The sequence below is a fragment of the Pempheris klunzingeri genome, chromosome 8, assembly GCF_042242105.1.
Source record: "Pempheris klunzingeri isolate RE-2024b chromosome 8, fPemKlu1.hap1, whole genome shotgun sequence".
In the NCBI taxonomy this organism is placed as follows: domain Eukaryota; kingdom Metazoa; phylum Chordata; class Actinopteri; order Acropomatiformes; family Pempheridae; genus Pempheris; species Pempheris klunzingeri.
In genome coordinates, this window is record NC_092019.1 from 18,349,248 (window position 1) to 18,369,490 (window position 20,243).

The 20,243-nt window shown below is 41.9% G+C and overlaps 2 protein-coding genes across 3 annotated transcripts; one reads left to right on the forward strand and one right to left on the reverse strand.

The window, feature by feature from the left end:
• The first annotated feature begins 5,071 nt into the window (after nucleotides 1–5,071).
• LOC139205492 (uncharacterized) lies at nucleotides 5,072–11,913 on the forward strand. Its single transcript, XM_070835733.1, has 8 exons — nucleotides 5,072–5,336; nucleotides 7,071–7,191; nucleotides 7,344–7,519; nucleotides 7,788–7,930; nucleotides 8,712–8,859; nucleotides 9,036–9,217; nucleotides 9,316–9,408; nucleotides 10,137–11,913. Exons 1-8 carry the CDS (start codon nucleotides 5,075–5,077, stop codon nucleotides 10,827–10,829), a joined length of 1,818 nt encoding a protein of 605 aa, XP_070691834.1. The 5' UTR covers nucleotides 5,072–5,074; the 3' UTR covers nucleotides 10,830–11,913.
• Nucleotides 11,914–15,263: 3,350 nt separating this feature from the next.
• On the reverse strand, nucleotides 15,264–18,033 carry LOC139205683 (E3 ubiquitin-protein ligase TRIM38-like). Of its 2 annotated transcripts, XM_070835971.1 has the most exons (5): nucleotides 17,911–18,033; nucleotides 17,614–17,709; nucleotides 17,181–17,414; nucleotides 16,139–16,254; nucleotides 15,264–16,057 (listed from the first exon to the last, which is right to left on the reverse strand). In XM_070835971.1, the coding sequence occupies exons 1-4, from the start codon at nucleotides 17,974–17,976 to the stop codon at nucleotides 16,213–16,215; spliced, it is 438 nt and encodes a 145-aa protein (XP_070692072.1). In that variant the 5' UTR covers nucleotides 17,977–18,033; the 3' UTR covers nucleotides 15,264–16,057; nucleotides 16,139–16,212. The 2 variants fall into 2 exon arrangements, with proteins under 2 accessions (XP_070692072.1, XP_070692073.1); XM_070835972.1 differs by lacking the exon at nucleotides 17,614–17,709.
• Between the last annotated feature and the right edge of the window lie 2,210 nt (nucleotides 18,034–20,243).

The window sequence follows — 20,243 nt, forward strand, 5'->3', positions numbered from 1 at the left end:
GCTCCCAGGCTGTTGTTGCTCTGCCTGCAGTGTGCTGCTCACAGACTGTGGCCAGAGCTGCATGAAGGCCTGCACACACCAGAGCAACGGCTGTATTACAGACTCATTCTTATCAATATATAGATAAATTCTTCATCTTATCAGCTGTGTTTGTCAATACTGCACACAGCTTCACCAGCCCTCTCCCTGCTCCTCCCTCCTGTCCGCTGATTTTAATTAATCTGACAGGTGCAAGCAATATGGTGGAAACCTGTCTTATCCTTTAGTTCACTGCAGCCAGCGCGAGAGAAAAATAGGTTGTCAGCTGCTGCAGGCCTCCTCAAAGATAAACTTTTAGAAATTATATGTTTGGATTTTGTCTAGACAAGATTTTCTGGCTGGTTGAGCCTCTTTTCTCCGCATCATCTCTTTCTGCTGTGCTGCTCTGAGACATGATGTGGGCTGTAGTGATGCAGAGGTTACCAGTTTGGACATTAGAAGTTTTTAGAATTTTTAATGCATCTCATTTCCAAAAAAAAAAAAAAAGCAAACACCATATTTGTTTGAAAGTGGTGCACATAAAGTAAACATTCAGTCATTTTCACATGTTTCTCTCTTGGCGCAGCAATCCGTTTTTTTTTCTCCCTTTTTGATGCCTCATGATTTATAAATGTCTCATGCTGTGGGAAGAGGGTATAGTAGGCGCATCAGTGAGCGTCTGTGAATGTGCGTCTGCGCTCTCTTCTAGCATGCACCCTCATCGCCACAGGGACTTTACCCCATGTAGAGCCCTCTCTCCTCAGCACTTGCGCAAAGGAAAAGAGTAAGATGAAAATGAAAGAGAAATGATGAAGGGTAAAGACACAGAGGTTGCTTTGTAGGGTCCCCACATCTGCAGTCATTGAAGGCATTTCCGCCTCTTTAAAGCCCGTGGACAAAGACTTGTCTGTCCTTCCAGTAAGTAGGGAGTTTGGAGTTAGAAGGAACACAGGCACAGGCTTTGATTTCAGAGTGGGATGCACTGGCTTGGATTATATAAGATAAGGAGGAGGAGAGGATGAAAGAGACATAATAAAGAGAGAGAGAGAGAGATACAGAGAGCAAAAGAAAAAGGGGAATGAGAGCGATGCCCCGAGATAGGGAGCGGAGGATTTTGGTTGAGAGGAGTCATGCTGAGGAGACAAAATGTGGTGGAAAGAAAGCGAGAGAGATGATTCGGAGCTGTCAAACAGAGGCATAGGAAGTTCAGGAAGGCAGCAGAGGAGGACAGGCAGATTTGAGCAGGGTCATGATGGTGGTAGGAAATAACACTTGAAGATGTGAGAATTGTGACAGGAGTGAGAAAATGGAAGAAAAGAAGGAGGAAAGATTGGAGAACCCAGTGAGGTAAAATAAGGACTGAGTGAAGCTGAATGAAGAGAGAGAGAGAGTGTCAGGGAGGGATAGCAGATGGCATGTCTGTCTGTGTCCATGCTTTACAGCCCAAAGGACAGTGTGTGGATAAGCTTAAAATATAGCTTCCATGTGCTTTCATGTGCTTGCATGTTTGTGTTCAGTGAGGCGGCCCTTGTAGTGTTTGTTTTTGCCTCAAATCCTCACAATTACATAAAAATGAAGAATGGGAAGATTTTAGATTTTTTTTTTAGCTTCACCGATCTTGCGTAGAAACACCAGATTGGCTGCAGTGACTCCACGAGGCCTACTGCTGTGACGAATAGATTCTCTTTCTTCAGAGCCAACCAAGCCCTGGTCTCAGATTGCTGTATTAATTAAACACTAACAGCTAGAGGGGTCAACAGCCAGTGTTTTAGTTGGAGGACAGAATCAGCGCACGATGCAGTGACCTCAAAGGAGGGTTCAAACCCAGAGAAGATAGCAATGATTCCCGAAACGAGGATGGGGACTGCAATAATAAAATCACAGTGTAATCTGAGTCTTATAGATGACTGTTGCAAAGGACACTAAATGTTTGTTTGCCAAAAGACACAGTTCTGTGTGATGCAGCTTTGTTCAATATTTTGTTTCAGGGACAATAAAATCAGTGGGCTTTTAGGCTTTCTGCCCAGAGTGTGGTGTGCAGAGTGCCACGGGTTGTATGAGGCCTTCAGTGAAACAGCAAATTTGGTTGGCAGATTATGACGCTGTGAAATGTTAATTATATCCAGTAAACAACAAGAGTAAAGGGCCTCTCTTTAAAAACATGTTGATATTACACAAAGACATAGAGAAAGTGCACACATAGGCTTACACACAGTGTGAAGATGGCTTAATGCTTCGTCATTTCCAGCAGGAATGAGATGTCATACGATGCCTCCTGCGCCACAATGAGACACTTTAATCTTTACTGCATGTTTATTGCTGCTGCAAAGTGTGACTGTGAGCACTGCAGGTGTTCCCTTCCAGTCCCCTCATGGGCTCTGTAAATGAAAAAGCAGCAAAATATCTTCTGCACAGACTCTCTTGATGTGTTGCCTCAGTGTAGCAGAAGGCGGTTCACATCGTCATAATCCCCTCAGTGTTGCAAATTAATCACGATTCTCCTCTCAGAAAACATCATAGGGTCTTGTGGAAAATAGTTTGTCCCTTCAGCTTTTCTCGTTCTAGACGTTTCCTGTTGGAAACTCAGGGAAGTCGTTACTCAGCTCCCACGATTTGAATTATCTTGAGATTCATGAATTATTCTGTGTTTAAATTCAGGCACATAATCAATAGACAATCCCTGACAGTGATCCAAAGCCAGATGGCCCTAGTAAACATGCACATACATTTATAAGGGAGGGGCCTCTTTAAGGCGTAAATGCCTGTTGGTATGGCCTTCAAGTAACACTAACTTTGACGGATAAATCCACTCTTGATATTCTATTATGCTATAATGACACTGACATTGGCTTTCTCCACAAAAGATGCACCACCGGCTCTTTTTTTATGTCTGAAGTTCAATAATAACCATCAGGCAATGGCAGATAAATTGAATTTACAGGGACTCTCAGATTGTCTGCAGATCTTCAGGGGACGTTTTTTAGATTTCTAGTGTGATTAGATAGCCTAATTGAATTCTCAATGCAGCTGAAAGAACATACAGGATAAGAGGAACGAAAGAAAGAAAGAAAAAAAGAAAGAAAGACAGAAAGAGAGGAAGTCAATGTTAGCCTCAAAGATATGCAAGTTTAAAAACACTGTTTTGTATGAATAATGAACCACAGTCATAAAATTATCATGAGGTCATACATGCTTTCACTTTATAAGGACGCTTTTGTGGCACATAGATAACCTTGACTGCATGCTACTTAGCTGCTGCACTGTTGGACTGTGAACACTGCAGGTGTTTCCTCCTGGGCTTTTAAAATGAACACCACAGGAACATTTCTTTTGCTCCAGTCCCTTAATGCGTTGCTTCTGATGTCTCAGCGCAGAATGGAGCTGTTCTCATCATCAATATTCCCTCTGCTGCAATTAATCCAGATTCTTCAGAGGCACTTTCAGAGTCTTGTGGAAGTGATATTTTGCCTCATTCCTCTGTCCTTTCTGGATGTATAATTCTCACCTGTTTAAGCACGGCCCTTTTTTTAAGCAAAAGTGTATTTTCCTGCTGCAAAAGAGATTCAGGCCCCTCTTGAATCTTTGTCACAAAAGGTTTATACTGTGAGGAGCATTTTACAACTCAGGTCACTGTCACTGATATCACTGAATGAAGGAGCACCTCAGATCAGCGTGTCAGTATACTCTTTATTGGCTGCTGACTGTTTTCTGTTAATAATTTTTCTGTTTTCTCAGAGATTTTTGACGATGAGCTTAGTTTTGCCCCTGTTGGGAAGTTGTGTGTGCATTAGCAGGAAATCTCCATAACCAATGAAAAAATTTCCAATGTATTTGGTGCACATGTCAGCCTTGATCTGTGGAGCAACTGATTACATTTTGAGGGTGATCTGAATCTAGGACTTGAGCCAGAAGGTTGTTATTGTATTTACAGCCAATATGGAAACGAATATCAATGGTCAATGTATTCCAAATGATGTTACTTGTAGTATAAAGACAAACTGTCCCTTTAAATTAGAGTTGACTGCCTGCTTGCAGAGCACTTAAGGAATGCCAAGCCACACTTTCAGTATCTAAGACAGTGTGAAGTTCAGTGTGTGTGTGTGTGTGTGTGTGTGTGTGTGTGTGTGTGTGTGTGTGTGTGTGTGTGAGTGAGTGAGTGAGTGAGTGAGTGAGTGTGTGTGTGAGTGTGTGTGTGTGTGTGTGTGTGTGTGTGTGTCTCGGTAGATGCTTCAGTCATCACAGGGTCATATCATCCAGGGATGATGTCATACACCAGTTTCACTGTGAATAAGAGCAGCAGGGTCAAGCAATATCTGTCACCTCCTCTGATATTTGTTATGTCCTCTGATAACCCCTCCTTACTGATTCAGAACCTATAAATATATCAAAGAGAGGACAACAAAGGGCACCAAACAGGGTAAAATACAATGATATGCGTATGTAAAAATATGACAATGTTTGAATTTACATGAACACATAAATCTTCTTTTTCCTTCTAGTTGCAAAAGAATCAGCCAGGATGGCGGCAGTCATTGTGCTCTCATTCAGCTTCCTGCTCACCACAGGTATGTTAGCAAAAAATCAGTGATGCTGTTCCCTGTAGCAGTGATCTGGAAATATGGAAATTGTGTCCACTAGTGTCAGTGTGCAGTCTTTTGGAGATCAGCTGATCAGGCTACACTCTGATTAATCAGAAAACACTGTTTTATTGAGTAGTTTATGGTTTCTTCAATCTGGAACACTCGATTTGTTTTAGCGACAGTATGTTTAGTAATCCAGAAGAACATGTTTAAAGGTAGAAAAACAAAAACACTGATTTGTATTAATAGAGAATAAAAGGGCTCTGACACTGCTTTGCAGTTTAACTAATGAAAAGAGAAGAGTCATACTGACATCCCATTTGTATTTTCTTTTTTTTTTACAGTTCTTTCTGCCCCCATGAAAGGTAAGGGTTAGTGCATCATAGATAAATCTGAGTGCATCACTTATCACTTATGTGTTTGCTGATGCTTCCTTCTTCCTCTTTCCAACGTATGATAAAGCTGAAGAGGACTCAATGACTTTGTTCCACGGAGAGGATTTCCACATCCTGCTGCCTTCGCTCGAGTTGGAGGTCACGTTTCGGAACAATTCTTCTCTGCGGTCAGCAGATGTGACCCTGATGCGGGGCGGCGTCGTGGTCAACAGTCGGGCCAAACTCAACCGCCATCTCAGCCACCTCATTATAGACGCTGTGGTTGAGGGAGACGAGGGCGTGTACACTGTGAAGAATCCAGAGAAGCCAGAGGACGTCAGACGCCTTACGCTTATAGTCCGAGGTACAAGATGGCCTGTGTGCATGATGCATTAGGAATGGTAATAAAGCATAGGATCAACATATCACACTCTCAGAGGCAGAACTGGAGTTTCAGTTCAAAACAAAACAAAAGTTAGTATCAGTTCATTGGTAATCTATGATACTAAATGAACATGTTAATAGTCCGCATAATAAACTATAGATGCAGTAGTGTTTTTATTCATTAATGCAACTATAAATTGCACTTGAAATACAAAACAGCCCATCACAATAACTTTTTAGAGCCAAAATAGTTGTCTATTTAAAGAAGTACAGTAGAACAATGTAGAACAAATTGGGCTGCAACTCAGGATTATTTTCATTATTGATTAGTCCATTTAGCGTTGAGTCTGTAAAATCTCCTTCACAAATTTGCAGAAACATCTTTTGGAAACACCAATTCCCTGCTTTAAATCAAAAAGTATTTAGTTTACTGTCATAAAGGACTCAAGAACCAAGCAAAAATGTACCTATAAGAAGCTGGAACCTGTGAGTTTGGGCTTGATTTATTATTGGATTACTAAAATTGTCATCACTACATTTATTTGACAGCTTCAGTTACTCATTTTTCAGATTTCACCACAAATAATGTGAGGAATTACCTAACAGTATATACATTTGATAAACCCATTTGATAAACTGTGACAAAGTACAATTGTAAAATCCTATGTACACATTAATGCATATGTTTATTATCCCAATAACATATTTAATACTTTAGTACTTTTGATTCTAAAAGTGCTGATAACACTTTTGTACTTTCATTAATAAAGTAATACTTTTATTTGTAATTGAGTGCTTTCACATTGTGCTATCGTTACTTGAACTTAAGTAACAGATCTGAGTACTTCCTCCACCACTGGATGACATCAGAGCCACAACCCTTAGGATGAAAAATAAGCCTCTTACATCTGATCTGGAGTGAGAGTCAGGGTAGTGTAGGAGCTGCTATTTCTCCTGCTATAATCATACAACCAGCAGCCAAATAAACCTCTCAGTTACACATCCTGTTTGTCCTCAGAGCGGGACAAGTTTCAGCAGTGTTGATTCTGACTAGTAACTGTGATGGGATTAAACACACAGACACATAAACACACTCACAGATGAAGGGAAGTGAGAAGGATGGAGTGAGTGTAACACACAGAGGGAGGAATGGGCTCAAACCCAGCATGGATAAAGGCGACGGTAGCGTAGCAATAGGCAGAAGATGTGCCATATGGAGGGAGTAATGTACTGTGAGGTGATGAACAGGTGTGTGTGTGCGTGTGAGCGGTGTGTGCGGGAGCTGCCAGGCAGTAATTATGCAGCTCTTTAACCACCAACCCACTCCTCTCTCCTTCCCTCCCTGCTGTTTTCCTGTCTTTATCTTGTCTTTCCTGTTCTATTTGGTTTGTGTCTCTAACCTTTCATCAGCTACCCTGGTATTTTTGGATCACTGCTTGGGATTCCTGCAATCTGTCCCCCTTTTCGGCACGCCTGTCAAGCCTTATCCCCCCTCCTCACTTCCTAACACTATGTGTCCTTTCTCTCACTTTAACTCTATTACTCTATTTATACTCTATATCATTTTTCCCCCTCACGTTGAGAAAAAGATGCTATCTCCTTCCTTCACTCCTTTCTACTTAAATGTCAGGCAATTTCCTGCCCACTGTAATTAACCTTGCTGTTTCCTTTTACTCAAGAACAAATTGTTTACCACCCTGCTTTTACCTTCTAGACTGCTCCAACGAACAGGTCATTAAATATGGAGACAATTACCATATCCCGCTGTCAGGGGTGACTCCTCCCATCACCCTGGAGTACAGGCCCAGTGCAGTGGAGGCTAACCAGACGTCTAGGTAGAGTCAGCAAAATTGCACTGATATTTTAACCCCCGAGAATCTGTAATGACATTTTCCCACCATGATGTTCATGTACTGTGACAGCATGTCTCAGACTTACCAAAAAAGGGTTGTGGAAAGTTCATCCTCTTTGCCTTCCCCTCCTGCAGACCAGCTCTGGTGCTGCTGACCAGTACAGGGATGTCCAGAGAAGGCTACCAGGGTCGAATCAGCGTCAATGAGCGCCACGTCACCCTCAGTGCCGTCACGGGCGCAGATGAGGGTAGCTACACTATCAGGGATGCCAAAGGTGACATCCAAAAGAAAGTGTGTCTCAACGTCAGAGGTGAGAGCACAACAATGGAGACAGAGTATATGTTTTTTTTCTCTTGCATGCTTGAACTGTTTTAAACGACCAGCACATTCCATCAGGATGTTGTTGTTTCCTCTCTAGTTATAACACTCCTCTTGTCTGCCATAATGGCTTTTTAAAGACCTAAACGTTAATGGACTCTTGCAGGCTAATGCATTTTAGATGATCCATGGGCCCGTAAGCAGATCTGCGATGTATTTATTGCGTGTCCTCCCTTCTCCTTTGTCTGTATATGCCTCAGAGCACCAAAACTTTGTGACCCTGCCATACGGTAAAAGACTGAAGATCAACCTGATACTCAACAGCTCCTTGGTCCACCTCTACTACAGCCCCGATAATGACCCCAGACCCCGTCTGCTGCTGGACAAGGGAGAATTTACAAATGTAACTGGAGCCTTTTCGCGATAGAAAAAAATAATATGAAAATGTTATCAAAAGGGAAGAATTATGTACTGTATATGTATTATAAAATGTGCATATATATTGGTATATATATTGTATATGAACATATAATGTAGTCAGTAAATAATAGGTTTCGTGTTCAGCTACAAAACTTATACCAGCGTTTCCTTGTCTGAAGTCCACCCAGACTGACATATACACACAAAAACATTAGTACACTACATACCTACACTGCTTAGTACATCCTGTACATTCTCTATGGATACAATACAGACATTCCCATTTGCAAAATACACAGTATAGACACAGTATATAAACATAGTATAGTGTGGTATAGGGATGTTGATAATTAACCGTTTAGTTTAGGATTGAGCTGTCCAGCTGGGTGAGAGTTGCCATGGTTACTCAGGCAGCACAATCCTACTGAATGTGGCAAAAATCAGGGCAACCAAGGCAAAAGCACAGACGATCCACAGATCCACAGATCCACAGATCCACCTCCACTCTCCTGAGCCTATCCCACAATGTTTGAATAAGTGTGGGATTCAGCCTCCACTCATTTGAGTTCACTTGTTCTCGTTAATGGTTAGAGGGTTAATTATTAACATCCTTCCTGTGGTATGAATTCTATATAGGTGTCCATTATCATGTAAGGCAAAATGCACAAACATTCATATGCCAAATATTTTTACGTTATTTTCTTTATTGCATCTTTGCTGTTTAGTTTTTTAAGTCAGCAGTAAAAATGTATCTTTTTGTTCAGGCCCAAACGGAGCTGAATCTCGAGGACCGTCTCTCTTTGGAGGGTTCATTGTTTTTTCTGGATCAGGTCAAGAGTGCAGATGCAGGCCAGTTCAAAATCACTGACATACTGGGGTTCACTGTGTCCAGCGTCCACCTGGGAGTGCAACGTAAGGATGGGGATGGGGCAGAGAAGGAATGCTTCAGAAATTGAAAATGAAAGAATATTCCCTTTCTTTTGTATGCTGTATTCATGCACTGGAATTTCAATACGTCAATGGAAGGTCAGTTGAATTATTCACTCTCCCACTCCTGTCTTTCTCCCCCCCCCCATGCCTCCATGCAGCCTACAAGCTGGAGTCACTGTATGTGGCCATCATTGCCCTGTTGGGCCTGCTGGTTTTCCTTCTGCTGGTTTGTCTGCTGTCCTGCCTGATCAAAGTGAAGAAAAGGGCCAAGAGGGCTGCTGCCCTGGAGAAGATTGCCCAGAAAGCTGGCAGTGAAGATGAGGGAGAGGCCTTCAGACAGGTTTGAGGGTCAAATGTACAACATACAATGGATGATGATGACAATGATGATGATGATGAAGATGTGTATCCTGATATAATGATCTGGCATCTTCGCAGGTGGTGAAGAACATCACCAAACTCAGTGAGGAATCCAAGCATTCCCAGGCCGACAATACAGAGAAATCTCAGAGCACTGAGGTAGACATTAAAGTAAGCATATGTGGCATTTCTCTCTTAAAACTGGGTCTTTGAGAGGTTTTAATAATGTCATGTTGTTATGCTGTTTTCTGCGTTCAGACCGCTGCAGTGTATTCAGAACGCTGCTGCTAGAGTCCTCACTAAGATGAACAAAGTGGATCACATCAGTCCAGGTCTCAGATCTTTGCAGTGGCTTCCTGTGTGACAGAGAATTGATTTTATAATATTACTGTTGGTTTATAAAGCACGGAATGGTTTTTAGGGCCAAAATACTTCTCTGATGTGCCGCTGTAGATCTCTCAGGTCTTCTGGGACAGGTCTTCTTACTGTTCCCAGACTCAAAACTAAACATGGCGAAGCAGCATTCAGTTTTTATGCACCACATATCTGGAACAAACTCCCAGAAAACCTGAGGTCTTTTTCAACCCTCGGTTCATTTAATTTGCCACTGTCTTTTATTATATTCAATTTGGGACTGCTGATTCTTATCCTGCACTGTGCTATAGCCGCGCTCTGACTTTGGTTCTCCAATTTTATTGAATTTTAGCTTATTATTATTATGCTGCATTTTATTTAACTCTTTTAAAATCCTATTCATATCTTCCCGTTATTGTGCTTTGTGTGCCTGTAATATCTTCTCTTAACATCTTTTTATGTCCTCTGTAAAGCACTTTAAATCATCTTCTTGTTGAAAGGCACCATACAAATAAACTTGTTTGACCTTGTCTGTCTGATCTCAGGGTCTGGAGGTTTCCTCTAAAGAGGTTGGGGTCGGGAACCTAGAGACCAGTGACTCTGGCGTTGGCTTTAACACTGCCCTCCCACTGGACACTGACACCGATGCCCCTGATCAAATGTCCGAGTCTGTGGCTGTACCTGTCTCTGTTGTCCCCGAAACCCAGCCAAGTCCACCATCTGCTGCTGAATCCAAACCAAGTGCTCCACCAGCTATTGAAATTAAGTCCAGTCCAGTGGCTGAAACTGAAGCCTCCCCAGCACCCGAGACCAAGAAAACCCCTGATCAGCCAGTTGAAGTAAAGTTAGACGTGTCCAAACCAGCAGATGTTAAACTCAGCCCAACCCCGAGTCCTGAACCCAAGGCTGCTCTGAGTCCAGCTGATCCGAAGCCTCTACCCAGCCCAAGCCCGGAGCCTAAACCAGCTACTCCTAAAGCCACCACTCCAACACCTGAGAGTAAGAGTGCCCTGACTCCAACGCCTGAGCCCCCCAAACCTACCACACCAGAACCTATTACCAACGGTACATCTGAGCCAGGCCCAGATTCCAAACCAAGTCCAGATCACGCTGAAATTATCGGAGCTCCAAAAGCAGCGCCTCTTAAAACCCCTGAAGTGGAGTTGAAATCTAGCGGTGGCACACTGGAGGCCAGCAAAGACGGCACTGTGGCTGAGGATTCGACCACCACCACCTGAGAAATGCCCCTGCAAAAAATCAAAGGGAAGCCTGACAGATTTCCCCCATGTACCACCACTGTAGACAATCGCACACCCCCTACCAAATAATGAAGAAACCACTGAAACTGGGGCAAGGATTTCGGTTTAACATGTCTAATGCCTGAACACAGTTTTACTTTGATAATGGTGTCTCACTTGTCTAAAACTAACACTTTACATTTGAGACTTTTTGATTCAGAAAAACTTCACACAACAAATGCAGTTTGTTGACTGTTAAACATTTTAGTTGTATACACCTTGCAGCCTAATTTTTTGGACACTTCACAGTTAAACTGTCAGACTGCAAATGAAATGCTTTGCAGAGTTTACACTTAAAACGTTAACTCCACATAAGGATTTTTTAAACATACTGAAGTGGCCAGAGAGGTTTACAACTTTACAACGTACTAGAATTCCTTGTTTAACCTTAACTAACCGTCGTTTCCCATCTAAATGCTTGCTCCTCTATCAGCATGTGAATAAAAGAGACAAACTGCATGAAATTTTCATGAAATTGGCATCAGAAACCTTCTAAAGTGTGTGATCACAGTCTCTTGATTGGGCATCATGAAAAGAGAAACCTCTTTTGATCGCACAAACGAAACTCTGTCGGTGGCATTTTGTAAATAGCTAAAATGTGGATGTTATACACTTGTGCCAGTCCTCTGGCTTCAGATACATCCGCAACACGTTATCACATATAGATAAAAGAGTTTTGCATAACTTTAACCACACAAGAAAATATACTAATAATACTAATCCCACTATTTATAGACTCTGAGGTTTAGATTCAGACTCCCAGTGGATATCTCAAATGATTAAAATGTGTTTTTCAGCCTGATCCCTCACGTCTGGATCAACCACTTTACTGTCTTTGATCTGGATTTCCCTGTGGCTCTATAAATATCCTGTTACTCCTACAGTTAAATATGAAGCTCATGCCAGCAGCAACTCCAGGCACTTAATGGGACCACTACATTCCTGTCTGTACATTAGGGTGAAATACTGAATGAAAGTGTCTGGTAAGTTCATATAGTTAGAACATGCTTACTTTGTTTTTTGTTTCTTTCATCATCCTTCCCTCCCTGCTTGTCTACTTTCAGGCCTTCCTCGATCCTCCCCTTGTGGGCATCATTTTTAAGTACTTAAGTACACAGCTTTGATTTATTCAAGCTAAATAGTTTCCTTAAGTATTTGGTTGTGTTGACAATGACAGAGAGTAGTTCCTGTGTCTTTGTCCCTCTAAAATTTGGTAACAGCTTAGATACTTATGCCTAGCATGTTTAATGGCTCCAAAATACTGCTATGAGGCGTTTATGAACAAACAAGGTCGTCTCTTCATGAGCTGCTCTATGTGACTTTGGAGATGCAGTATGTAGATATTCAGTCAACACAATTTAATCGTAGCTGAAACTCTTGTATGATGAGGAGGTGTGCAGATACATTTAAGTGTTACAAAATGCATGTCTCTACCTCATGTTTTAACTGACCACTGGAAAACCAATGACCGCCCGGGTTTGGTGCACTGAAATCAACAAAAAGCATTTTGGGGTTTTTTTGGAAGAAGCACAAAATAACAGCCATGAAAATTCAATCAAGTGATGAAATTTTATGTATCAAAAATCCAGGAAATGTAGGAAAATTGTAAGAGACAGATCCATCTACAACCAACTGGCCTTTCTTGGTAGCTTTCCTGACTAATAGACTTTTCTTACAAGTAGATTAATGTCAGGCAATATGTCAGCATTTAAAAAAAAAAGCCATATGACAAGACCGGTTTAGATGTCAGATTTGATACTAAGATCAATAAATATAAACTAAAACAAACAAAAAAATTAAATCAAGGGGCCTTGGTGTTAAATGGACAAACAGTATCAGATGTTCCTCACATGGACAAAGGCATTCTAATGTAAAACATGTAAAACACTGGATATGCCTCAGTTCTAGCCTGGATCTGTGAAGGAACCACAAACCCATTCTGGCAATACTAAAAATTATCTTTATACATATACACATATACACACAGACACACACATTCCAGCCTTGTAAATATTGCATGTGTATGCCTGTTAAGGCTGAATGTTTTTAGTGTATAGGATGGTTGTTGTATTATACTTAATAATTAAAGATAACAAATTTAAATTTCTCACCAACCTTAAATCCTGAATATGAAATATATACGCATACAGTACTATATACTATTAACATTAATATTCACTAATATCTTGAACTAATTGAAAACCAAATATTGTAAAAATCCATCAAGACTATATTAGATCTTTGTAGATCAATTATCTGCTGTCATTGCCATTCCAGCCTGACAGCAGACAGTATCTCTCACAGTATTTACATGTTGTATCAAAATGTGTAACCTATGTCACTTAAAGCACTGACTGCAGCATGCCCACGACATGTCCTGAAAAACAGGCTTTTATTGTCCTACAGTTGTGTCTGTGTGTATGTGACCAGAGGAGTGACGTGTTAATGTTGCCATCATTGTGTGTTCGAGGGTTCTGTGTTTAAGTGTGTATGTCTATGATGCACATATGTTCATTATGAATGATTTATGACTGAGTATCTGTGTGTGCTGGGTCTATGCATCGGCGGTTTGCACTGCCTACTGTGCTATCTACTCTATGTGTGCTTCTCCATCTGTTGTGAGTAAGGTATTCATGTGCCTGCTTAAATCGTCGTGCAATGTAAAGAAAACAAATGCTGTGCTTATGTCATGAGTGTGAATGTGTTTGAAGCCACAAATATTGTAAAAGATATTGTAACCTTGAGGTATTTGAGTGACTCTCGTCTTTGTTTAGTGCCTAAAATGTATATTGGATAGTTGGCCTGTATTCTGTCATTAGCTGACACTCCTAATGGCACCTTTTTCTCAATAGGTAGGGAATTCACAGATGTCAAAAGCTTTTTGCACACCTGACTGAACAAAGTGATACCACTGGCTGGCCTATGATCTGCTAATGTGTAGGAATAGTTCATGACATATTGTATGAAAATGATGAACGCGATTATGAAAGTCTGACTTCCTGGTTTTCCAGATGATTCTTGGTAGCATAAAGAATGCTGAGTTGGTCTATTTGTAAGTGAGGGTGTTTTCCGCTTCATTAATCAAGTATGCGGCACAGTTTGGACTGTGTGAGTGGGTTCGTAATAGCACCAGATGAATGACAAAGCTTTCTGTGCGTAACCTTCAGGGTTACGTTGTGGTAAGCAATTGATGAGAGACTGCTAAGACAGCATTTTCGTGCACCGCCACCACTCCTGCATATCGTCAGTGATTGTATTACCAAGCCACTCAGTGAGTAGGGATGTGAGAGAGGCAGATTGTGTGTAGTGGGTAGGACGAGCCTTTGGTTTACACATTACCAGCATCTCAAAGACGGCTCAGTCTAGTGGGATAGGAGTTGTACATCGAACTGGTGCCAGAGGGATTCTGGTTTCACACCTACTTCTGATAACCCACTAATGGAAACCACTACTTTTAATACCACTGGCTCTTCTTGCACTATGTGAGTTGTCTCTGCCCTGATCCTCTCTGTTTACTTCTGCTGTTCTGGCCTTGGTGTGGTGTGACGTCCCACATGTTCTCTCTGTACTCCCTTTTTGCACAATACTACACACAGATGTTTTGTAAAGAAAATAGTTTTGTTTTTTTCTTTATTTCATGTCTAAAGGAATACTAAGAATAAACAAGTGATTATGACATTTACTGTCCTGATGTCTTTGTTATCCTATTCTTGCAGCAGCCAACTTGTAGAAGGACAGTTCTGTCTCGGAGCTGTCCCTTCCATCTCAGTCAGACGTCTCACTCAATGTCAGCCATCATTTGTTCTGAGCGTCACACACCACTTTCTCACCCCTCGGGCCTTTCCTGCCACAAACCCTACTGCCTTGTTTTCAGCTTCCATGACCTCGCCTGGTCACATCATAGCAGAGCAGGCACAACAGAGATATTTATAAACAGGCCAAAGGTAACATCATAATGCTCTTTAACACCTGTTAAAGAAACCGACGCTCCAGGTGGCTGCAAATTTATGACCATCCAAATGCTTTGTTTTCCTAAACTCTTATGGAGGTTCAAAGAATCACATTTCAACATGTTTATTTCCCCAAAACTCTTAAGTATTTAAATAGTAACAGTAAAAGAAGAACATATGCATTACAAACAGCAAAATAATTTGTGGTTACAGTAACAGTTGTGTTTTATGCAATTTACATGTAGACTTTCACTTTTTATTATTTCATGTAATTAGGGCTGCAACTAACAATTATTTTCATTGTAGATAAATCTGTCGATTACTTTCACAACTAATTAATCATTTTGTCTTTGAAAATAGTGACATAAGTCTATTACAATTTCCACAGTTTCAAACTCCAAGGAGATGTATTCAAATGACTTGTTTTGTCCACAACAGCTTCAAACTACAAAATATTCTGGGTTTTTTTTCACATGAGTCAAACAAACACCAAATCCTTACATTCGATAAGGTGGAACCAGCAAATGTTTGGCTTTTTACTTGAAAAATTACTCATACTATTAATGGATCATCAAAATCATCAAGACAGCTCTAAATGTAATATTATTTCTACTGACATAAAATCTCTGCTGTGTTGCTCATTTAGGCTGGGAACAGTCCCTTATCATAGTGAAGGATTAAAGATCTTAATTGCTGCTGTATTCTTCCCATCATCTGAGTCACATGGATTAAAAAAGGGGAACAGAGGACCCACGACTGTCCCCATAGTAAAGGTGTAGATTGGTGCCATGGTAACAGCATTGTAGAAAGACACCTCCTCCTTTCCGCAGTCTAAGAACACACCGATGCGGACGAGACGGACAGATACGGTGACCTTGGTGGGCTTTGGGTCGGTGCAGGCAAGGACAGAGCCGCCCTTCAGCGCCAGGGTCCAGAGGCCACTGGAGGTGCCAGTAGCAGCCATCTGTCCTCTTGGGACATCTTCTTGTGCCACGCCCAACCTCCATGCTGTCTTACCTCCCACCTCCACCTCCCAGTAGTGCCGGCCTGTGGTGAAGCACTGATGGCCCAACACACAGTAATAATAGTGGAACCGCCGTGGGTTGGCCTGGCAATCCTTTGTGTCCTTATCCTCCTCAAACCACACGGAGGTGCAAGACTCGGACAGGGACAGATTAGGGTGGGCTGTTTCCGGGTCAAAGGTCGCTGATGTGATATCTATAGACAAACAGAGATTAACGAAGGTGAGTTTTGTTATTGTTCTGTACTTGTTTCATCATATGTCATATATGAACATACTTGGGTAAAGGCAGCTTTTCATGTGCTTCCATATCCTGTACTGTATGGGCCCCACGAACTGGCCAGAGCGCACCTCAGAGTCCACCTCCGCTGGAAGAACAAAGCTGACCTGAGACCTGCTTGGACAAAACAGGGGAGGCCTGAATGATGAAGGATAGCGTGACTTCCTGGCAGACATACCACAGTGGGGATGAGAGGGAATGCCAAGCGTGCACACACACGAGATTAATGAGATGTGTAACAGTTAGTTAGATGAAAACACACTTTGAGGAAACCTGCCTTTTTATGAGATCCTGAATTTCCTGCAATGAGAGATACCATTTAGCAAAGGTGGTTTAATTGGTTAAAATAATAGTGTACAGCACTTTAAAATGACTGGCTGTGACACCAGTGGGAAACGTATCATCATCACAAACAGTTATCTTTGTTTGGACTCCAAATACACGCTGTCACATCAGCCAGCCTTGTTCTGCGCATTCCTAAAATGCGTACGCTGCCTTTTGTCCTTTCACTTTTAAATGAGAAATTGATTTTGACCTGCAAAACCAAGCAAGTCAACTGTTTAGTCAATCAATGACTACAATTGATCAAATGAGTGCCAACGAACTGGACAACAGCTCACAGGGTTGCACTGCAGTGCCGGGATCTGGTCCGTTTGATGCAAACCTGCAGAGTCACATTGTTTCACAGCAGCTCTGAACTCAAAAGAGTCCAAACAGGAGGAACAATTATAGACAGTTATTTTAATGAGTCACAAGTAAGCTAAGTAACATTTTGTCCCAGGCCCAGAGGAATGCTCACAATGACCCTGGATAAACCCACGTGTGCCTCTGCTGCTCTGCACAGAAGCTTCCAGAATGTTTTATGGAGGGAGTCCAAATTATTCTCCACCCTCTCGTCTGTCCCCACTCACACATTAGCTCACCCTCCTAATTCACATCGCTACCCCATTTTTTCATACAGCACAGTATATTCAAGCCAATAGACTTCTGTAATCTCTGTGCATTGATTCAGTCTTTTTTTAGTGAAAAGGCTTCCTCACTTTGAGCAGTTTGGGACTGTCCTCCTCAGTCAGTTTGCCGTTGAGTACTGTGATCGCTGTCTCCAGGTCTCTCCCTTGCTCTGCTATTTTCTTCTCTCTTTCCTTCAGCTGTTTCAGTTGTTTCTGCCTCTCCCTCCTCAGCCGCTCCAGGTTCTTAAACTCCTCGTCATCCAGGAAACGATGGAGGTTCTGAAACTCGGCTCTGATTTCTCGTTCCAAGGCATCAAAACTGTCCTGAAAGACGGAAAAGGAGAACATAGATAATCATCAGTTCAGCTTAAGTGTGACTAAAACACTAAAAAGCGTTTGGGTACAATCATACTCAAAACTGCCTTCAGCAGAATTGTTATGAAAATGCGCTCATTTGTGTTGAACTGGAACTGTGTATGAAAAGAGTCTATGAGGATAAGGACTAATAATGTAACAACAGTACCTCTACTTCCACTGATTGTATGAACGTCTCTCTCTCTGCTTCTCTGCACTCATCTACCTCGTGCTTGATTCTTTTAATAGCCTGAATAAGCTTTTCCTGTGACACACAGGAGACAGAGAATTCGAGAAAAATATACACATGGAGCAGAAACGTTACAGCGTTAATATCCTAAAAATAGACTTTATTGCCTACAAAATAGTAGAAGTGTCAAATGAATACAGTCATGCAGTCGTTGTCCTATCATGTCAGCTGCTCTAAATGCAGCAGCAGGTGAAAACCATAAAACAAGAATCTTACCTTGTGATCACGGAGGAGGCTTTTGTTGCAGTTGTTGTTGGTGTCTTTGGCGTGGTTTTGGTACATTCCAGTTCTGCAAATTGGACAAAACAGAAATGGGGAAAGTGCAATAAAAGTGATGGGGGAGTAAGAGGGAGGGACAAATGGGAGGACATGAGGTCTCAGAGAGGGATAGAGGGAAAAACACACATGCCAGCATGATGAAAACAACAGTCACATTACGGTCATATCAATAGAGCAACAAGGACATACATCCAAGCAAGAAATTAACAAGAGAAAACGTATTGACAAGCACGGCTCAGTGTCCACAGCCAGACTTGAGAATAAATGAACCCATTAACGGTAGAGGAGAGAAAGGAGGAGTGAAAGGGAAGCAGATGACTGGAGCTGCCAGGAGGGCTTGCTGGCTGGCTGGATGGCTGGCAGCAGCGATTTATGGCAGCAGACGCATAAGAGTCTATTTCTGTCTGCCAGTGTCTTTGGGAACAAAGAAGAATCTGGCAGAGGAGAGAGGCAGCCAGTCAGTTAGATATTATGTTTCATATCAGCAGTTGTTTTGCCTGGAAGGGAAAATTCATGTTTATTTTTGCCAGGTTGGAGGATCCAGTGAGCTATTACACTGCTTTCTTTGTTTGTTGCATTAAAAGATGCTGTTAAGCTATTCGTACCCCGCTGGGTTTCATACTGTCTGGTGGGGGGGTGGGGGCAGTGTTTCTACTTGTGCTGTCAGCATTTGTACTCTCTTGTGGAGTGTGGAGTAAATATCTACATCCCACTGACCAGCCACGATCTGCCTCAGGTCTGTCCACTTATGGAAACTTTTTATAACTCTACTGCTTTCTTTGTGTCTGCCTGTCTCCTTCTCCTCCCACCATTACCGTCACACACAGACAAACACATACACACACACACAGGGAGGGGGGGGGGGGCTGGCTTTGGGTATGTGCACTGAAGCAGCATTACTCATCTCTGCAAATGTTCCTCATCTATAATTCATGGTGCTGGGTCCTGGCAAGCTACTGTGCTGAACTGAGGTTGAGCTGCAAACTCTGTGTACTAAAAGTGCAGTATAGTATGCGGCAGGTGGAGGGGACACTGACAGGATGATTCAATAAAAACAAAGGCCCATTGCATGGAGCCATTGAAGCATGTGTAGTAAATCCTGACAGTAAATCAGTGTTGGCTATTAGATTTCTCACATTCACAGGATGTTCACAGACTTTTTATAATGACACACAGAAATATAACTATGTTAGAGTGCTACAGCTAGATAAGGCACAAACACAAGCACATAACAGTACAAAGTATATGGAATGGATATAGAAAACAAACACCTCAAATAAGTGTAGACATGTTTGCTTTTGATTTCAATAAATGCTTTCTGAGTTCATGTATTTATATTGAACATCCCAGCCAAGTCGTGGTGGGAAAGCTGCCATTAGATATTTAAAGTCAGCAGTTAATGACAAACTATTGGACTAACCTCAAAGGACATGATGAACAACAGTGAGAGTGCTGAGAGCAAGGCAGAGGACAAATAGCATGCTTTGTGTAGGTTGGTATAGCAGATATAGCAGAAAACTTGTGGTTTTTTTAATGATCAAGTTGAGTCCAACGATAGCCTAGTTATTCCAGAGGCTGTGAGTCATGGACACGCTTAACAACAAGACAGACATGAACTTGCTGGAGCTGAAAAAGTCAGAAAGATGGAAATTTGATCTGTTGACAGCCATTTTAGTTCATGTAAGAGAGCATGACTCCAAAAATGTACAAACATATACTGAGATGGTTTGAAATATCAGAAACATCAAACTTTTTCTGTTTCAGAAAGAAAAGTTATTGTAGTAAAGAGTGTACAAAATGATCTGGAAGTCTACTCGGTGGAGGTGCTGGCAGTAGGCTACTCTTGGCTCTGCCTTGGTTAGAGGACAATAAACCAGGAAACACGTTGATCTCTCTTCTCAAGAGCCTGAAAGTTCCAGCTGATATGTCTGTTGTGTTTGTTGGGTTCCTGCACATGTTGGTCTGAAGGGAGGTGAGTAGGCTGGAGATAATAGGAAAAAAATTCAACTGGATTATGTGAGCATCGTCAGATGGGATGCGTGAGGTATGAACTAGAGACACAATGTATGCAAGAGGATCTCAGGAAGGCTGGAATTTGGGATCTTAATGTAAAACATCACTGCCCCTGTCTGATTTTATCACACAAACATTACTGGTTAGTAGTATTGCGTCTCTAGCTCACGCTCCGAAGCAGGAGGTGGCGGTAATAAACCTTGAAACACTGTTAAAACCCCCAAAGAGAAGAAGAAGAAGAAAGCCCCGCCCATCCC

What these genes read in the sequence shown, in the direction of transcription:
- LOC139205492 (XM_070835733.1), top strand. Translation starts at nt 5,075, where the DNA reads ATGACTTTGTTCCACGGAGAGGATTTCCACATCCTGCTGCCTTCGCTC. An exon ending in AGTGTGTCTCAACGTCAGAG is followed by an intron (nt 7,520 to 7,787) that starts GTGAGAGCACAA and finishes TATATGCCTCAG; the next exon opens with AGCACCAAAACTTTGTGACC. An exon ending in AGGGAGAGGCCTTCAGACAG is followed by an intron (nt 9,218 to 9,315) that starts GTTTGAGGGTCA and finishes GCATCTTCGCAG; the next exon opens with GTGGTGAAGAACATCACCAA.
- LOC139205683 (XM_070835971.1), bottom strand. Translation starts at nt 17,976, where the DNA reads ATGTACCAAAACCACGCCAAAGACACCAACAACAACTGCAACAAAAGC. An exon ending in GCCTCCTCCGTGATCACAAG is followed by an intron (nt 17,710 to 17,910) that starts GTAAGATTCTTG and finishes TGTGTGTCACAG; the next exon opens with GAAAAGCTTATTCAGGCTAT. An exon ending in ACAGTCCCAAACTGCTCAAA is followed by an intron (nt 16,255 to 17,180) that starts GTGAGGAAGCCT and finishes TTGTCCAAGCAG; the next exon opens with GTCTCAGGTCAGCTTTGTTC.